Consider the following 4,939-nt stretch of genomic DNA (forward strand, 5'->3'; position numbering starts at 1 on the left):
CGTGGGCCGCGTGCGGGCGGTGCTGACGGGCTCCCGCTGTCCGCAGGCCCGAGCACCGCCGGGAGACGGCGCGGTTCTGGCGGGAGAACCGGGCGGAGGCGGCGCTGCGGGAGCGGTGCCTGGTGCCGGCCGAGGAGTACGAGCGCCTGGCGGGGGCTCTGGAGCGGGCGCTGGCCGAGCACCGGCGGCGGGAGGAGCAGCGCATCCTGCAGGTAGCCGCGGCCGCCTCCCCGCCCCGGCACCGCGCGGCCCCGGGCCCGCCTCACCCGCTGTCCCGCAGATGGCGGCGGACATCCGGGCGGCCGAGCGCCGGCAGCGAGACACCGTGCGAGCCGCGCTGCAGGTCGGTGAGCTGTATCCTGCCCGGCGGGGAGCGGGCACCGGCGGCGCTCGGGAGGGGCCGGGGCGGCTGGCGGGGGCTGTGCCTAGAGCCACAAATATTGTTCCTTCTTCCTGAATTACACTCAGCTTCAGCCAGAGCCAGAACCTTGTGCAGGACCTTCTGTCTGCAGGCTCCCCGCAGGACCTGAACGGTGAGCACCGCTTGCTTTAGCAGTGGCTGATGCATCGGTGCTCAAAGCACCCGACACTGTCATTAGCAGGGCCCTGCAGAGCTTTTGAACACTTCTGTATGCGCTACAGTAAGTGCTGGCCTCTTATTTCAGGGACAGCCCTTGTGGTGCAGAACAGCCTGGCCCGAGCGGAATGCAGACAGGACCTGATTTAGCCTGGATGGAATCGAGCAAGGTTCTGACCTTCATTGGCCACCAGGTAGGGGTGACTGGCTAGCAAACTTCAATTTCACTGCAAGTCACCTACAGTACATGTCACAAAGCAGAACAAGGGGTGGTCTCCATCACAAAAAGAAACACTTTGTGGATTTGGGCGAGCAGCTAGCCCAGTTTCAGTTTAATTTTCATTAAGCAAACATTCTTTAATATGCTGTGGGGAAAAAAAACAAACTCTCTTTTAAAGAACAGAAGAGCTTTTCTCTGCCTTTTTCTAACAGAACTTGACTGTGGAAGGCAATGAAGACAATGCTCTTTTGCTCAGAGATACTCCTAAACATAAGATTCTCATAAGTATTTTATGTTCCTGTTAACAGGACACAGAAGGGAAAGGAAATGTCCACACAGGTAAGTGTACCTGCATCATGACTCAACAGGCTGCTGCCTCATGGCTTGCAAGTGTCACAGGGAAAACTGGAAGCAGCTGCAGCATAACCAGGAGGTGGCCACTCTTGGCAATATCCGAGGTAGTGAAGAAAACACATCAGCATAGTAAAAACTTGTTGCCATCTTGTTGCGAAGGTTTCACACCTGGGTTATTTCTCATGGGCAGCTCCTCACAGCACTGACTCCTTCTCGTCCTCTGCCCAGCCAACCTACTCTTTCACAACACCTCTCCTAACTGGATCCAGCTGTGGCTTATTAAGGGCAGGCTTGTTCTTAATTTTTGATAATTAGCACAGGTGTAACTCCTTAGGGGTGAGATTACCTTCACCACTGTCTCTATTCTCCTGCATTCTATCTGTCCACAAAAACCGTTGATGCTGCTGCTGTGGGGAGTGCATGATTTGGGAGGTGATCTGCCGTGGCCAGCTCCTTTTTCTCAGAACACCCAGAGTTCACCTGGTCACTTGCTTGGTAGCATGAGCAGCAGACAGGAGGAAGAGGGGGCACTTCTATTCTGTCACAGTTTAGGTTAACTTCAGTGGCTAAGTAAGTGTTCCCTGTGACTTCCAGGAGCAAAACCTCCATGGCTAACAGAGGAAGAAGATGGAAGTAAAGAAATTGGACCTTCCTATGAGGAATTTCTCAAACACAGTGAGCAGCTTGCACATCTTTTAGTTAACTTTACAGTCACTTTAACATGCTAGAGAACCAAAATCAATTTGAAAAACTTTTGCTGAAAAAATATTTGGGCTTTTGAGCATCCTGGTCTAGGGGAAAGCATCCCCATCTGCGTACAGGGGGTTGCAGCAAAGGGATCCTTAAGCTCCCTTCCAACCCAAACCACTCCACGATTCTATTTTTATTTTCAGAGGAGAAGCAGAAGCTGAAAAAGCTCCCAGTGGAACGTGTTGGTGCCAACTTTGACCATACCTCTCAGACAAGTGACAGCTGGCTCCCTTCCTTTGGGCGCGTCTGGAACCACGGCAGGAGGTGGCAGTCCCGGTGAGCTGCAGACGGATCCCGGGGGGACAGGGGGGCTTTCCATGCAAGCCATTCATGGAGCAGGCTCTGAGGCAGCAGCAAACATAACTGGACATCCTGCCACACAGTGCTCGAGTCAGGCAGAGTATCATTCTTGTCCTGGAGCAGCACCAGGAAGCGTGCTCATGGCTGTAAAGGCTGCACGCATGAAGGCATCTGCCTCGTTCTGCTTGGCTCACCTTTCAGACCCACCTACTGTCCCACTGGCACCTTTTACTGTGCCAGAACTCTCTGTCAGCTAGCTGGAGCTGCCTCTCACTGAGGTAACACAAATATCGAGGGAGCTTCCGTGCTGGAACACTGTGCACAGCACTGTCTGTCTCCAAGGATGGTCATTGTCTAAAGGCTACTGCAGTCTGACTGCTATGCTCTCTTTCAGGCATCAGTTTAGAACTGAAGCAGGGGAAAAGAAGAAAAAAAGGTGATCAGATGAGGAACACCAGACACCCAGCTCTGCTGTGGAAAGGCTGACTGCAGGTAGCTGCAGTTTTGTTGCTGACTGCCCTGTAAGGACTCGAGTGTTCATCTGAGCATCACATCTAAAGCCACACCAAGTCAGGCCCTGCCAGCAAGGACAGGCTCCTGTGGATGCCATATGTTCCCTGTCAGAAAGCCTACTCTGTACAGCAAGCAATGCCAGTGGCCTATGCTGACATGGCACATCCTGCTGAAGCAAGAATTTTTTGAGAAATAAACTTCTTTTTTTAAATGCCTCTCAGTTTTTAGACCAACTGAAACTCATTTCAAATGCAGGGCCCATCCTGCAGGCAACTAATGCCAGGTGTTTGATAATTTAATTCATACTTATATTGCTTTACTTCATTTTAACATTTATCCTTTAGATTGCCTAACATCAGTAAATGCTGTAGGTGATGTAGAAGTTTCACACTTCCCTTTCAGCAACACATTTGTAACACTAATAGAGACAAAAAAAACTGGCTGGTACAGTACAACAGCCACAACCTCTACCAGAATCCATAATAAATAATGCATCAGTAATGAAACATACACACTGTTGAAAAATCCAGAAAAATTATAATCAATAATTTTATTGTGTGCATCTACATATGACACATTGTTGATTAAGTCACTGAAGAACCTGCAAAGCAAGAAGTCCCCAATCAGAAAACAAAGTAAAAGCATGCTAGCACAAAGCAAACAGTTTGGCAGTTTTATCCAGCAGGAACACTTGGCCATGGGGGCGCAGGGAGGACATTTGCCCTGCAGCCCACAGAGAGGGGAACAAATGATGCTTTCCCCATCCAGTGAGCACAGGGACAAAATCAGAAATGGCTCTTCAGTTCTGCAGAGCTGGTGTTCCCAGCAGTGCTCCCCCAGGAAGCTGCTCAGGATGTGAGCCCAGCAGAGCCACGAGGAGCTGCCCGTTACACACAGCCCCAGCAGAGCTCAGCTCCTGAGCACCCAGCCTCACCTCCCTAGGCGTCCTCCCCTGCCGCAGGCGCATCTCCACCTTTCGTGTTTCGGGTGTAAATCACCTGGGCTCGGTGCTTGGACACCAGTTTGATCAACCCTATGAAAAAAAACAAAATTACATCAGTGTGCACGTACTGGCGAATGCCAGGGATGCTGAGGTCCCTCCTAGAGAGGCAGGGTACAAGAGGCAATAATAGGGGGTAGCAGCTTATTCGAGTCTTTTGTTGCCACCTGGCTGCAGTTACATCACAGCCCGTGTAACAAACTCCTGCTCCACACTTTGGAGCACTTCTGAAATGCAAGCTAAGGCAGTGGCTCTCCAAAACAATCTACTCATGGGACAGTTCAGATGCTGCAGGAAAGCTGCTGGGCAAGCAAGGAAAACCAAACAGCCAATTCAAGCAGCTTTCTGGTTTTTTTTCAATTTCTGAGTGCTCACCTTTGCTGAGGAGCTCCTGGAGGGCAGCCCGAGCCAGGGAGCCTCGAATCTTCAGCCTTTCTGAGACAACTGCAGGTGTGATGAGCTTGTAGTTGGGCACTTCTTTGCACAGTTTGTCGTAAGTGGCCTTGTCAAACAGGACAAGGTTGTTCAATTTGTCTCTCACTTTCCCCTTGGACCACTTCTACTTGGAAGGAGAGAAAAAACAACACCCCTCTAAGCCATGTTGTAAGCAAGAACAAAAGACTCAACTAACGATGCCCAAGAACTGCACCATCACGCGTTTCCGTATCACACCCCAAACTAAAGGCCTAGTGAGATGCCCAAAACTGCCCCTGTAAATGAACGTGCTGCGGATAACACCTACAGTACCTAAGAATACGAGGACTAAAGCCCCCTGTTACTCAGGTTTAACACCGTAGTGTACAGCTCGGCGCAGATGAAGAGCTCTTTTAGCAAGAGCCCGCGCCGCCCTGGGGCCCGGCCACGCCGCGCCCGCGCCAGGCCCGCCGGACCCGAGCCCTCCGTCCCGCCGCTCCCACCTTCTTCTTGGCTTTGCCGCCGGACTTGTTGACCGGGTCCTTGTCCTTCTTGGCGGACTTGCCCGCATCCTTCTTCTTCTTGTCGTCTTTGGGCGGCTGCGAGAGGGCGAGAAGGATGGGGGGGTGAGCGGCGAGGCGCGGGCCCGGCGCCCCGGGCGCCTCGCAGGGGTTCCCGCCCCGCTCCGGGAGCCGCCAGCGCCTCTCGGGGGGCCCGGCCCGGCCCGCCGCCCGCCCCCCGGCCCGGCCGCGCTCACCATGGTGCGGCCGCAGCCTGCTCCGCAAGATGTCGGCGAGAAAGGAAGAGCGCG

At 52.9% G+C, this 4,939-nt stretch overlaps 2 protein-coding genes across 2 annotated transcripts; one reads left to right on the forward strand and one right to left on the reverse strand.

The window, feature by feature from the left end:
- Window positions 1-35: 35 nt before the first annotated feature.
- CENATAC (centrosomal AT-AC splicing factor) lies at window positions 36-2,929 on the forward strand (the record flags this gene model as incomplete). Its single annotated transcript, XM_041413973.1, has 8 exons — window positions 36-212; window positions 281-343; window positions 469-533; window positions 666-771; window positions 1,106-1,136; window positions 1,746-1,826; window positions 2,045-2,177; window positions 2,596-2,929. Coding segments are annotated over 8 exons (702 nt in total), but the record flags the coding sequence as incomplete, so codon positions are not given.
- A 314-nt stretch (window positions 2,930-3,243) lies between these two features.
- RPS25 (ribosomal protein S25) lies at window positions 3,244-4,933 on the reverse strand. Its single transcript, XM_041413972.1, has 5 exons — window positions 4,886-4,933; window positions 4,632-4,727; window positions 4,090-4,273; window positions 3,649-3,747; window positions 3,244-3,315 (listed from the first exon to the last, which is right to left on the reverse strand). Exons 1-4 carry the CDS (start codon window positions 4,886-4,888, stop codon window positions 3,653-3,655), a joined length of 378 nt encoding a protein of 125 aa, XP_041269906.1. The 5' UTR covers window positions 4,889-4,933; the 3' UTR covers window positions 3,244-3,315; window positions 3,649-3,652.
- Window positions 4,934-4,939: the final 6 nt, after the last annotated feature.

Source organism: Onychostruthus taczanowskii, unplaced genomic scaffold (assembly GCF_017590055.1).
Source record: "Onychostruthus taczanowskii isolate IOZ18803 unplaced genomic scaffold, ASM1759005v1 scaffold43, whole genome shotgun sequence".
Classification (NCBI taxonomy): Eukaryota; Metazoa; Chordata; class Aves; order Passeriformes; family Passeridae; genus Onychostruthus; species Onychostruthus taczanowskii.

Excerpts from the sequence above, each read along its gene's own strand:
- RPS25 (XM_041413972.1), bottom strand. Across the intron at positions 4,274-4,631 it reads GCGGCAAAGCCAAGAAGAAG|AAGTGGTCCAAGGGGAAAGT; the intron begins GTGGGAGCGGCG and ends CCTTCCAAGTAG. Across the intron at positions 3,748-4,089 it reads CCAGGAGCTCCTCAGCAAAG|GGTTGATCAAACTGGTGTCC; the intron begins GTGAGCACTCAG and ends TTTTTTTCATAG.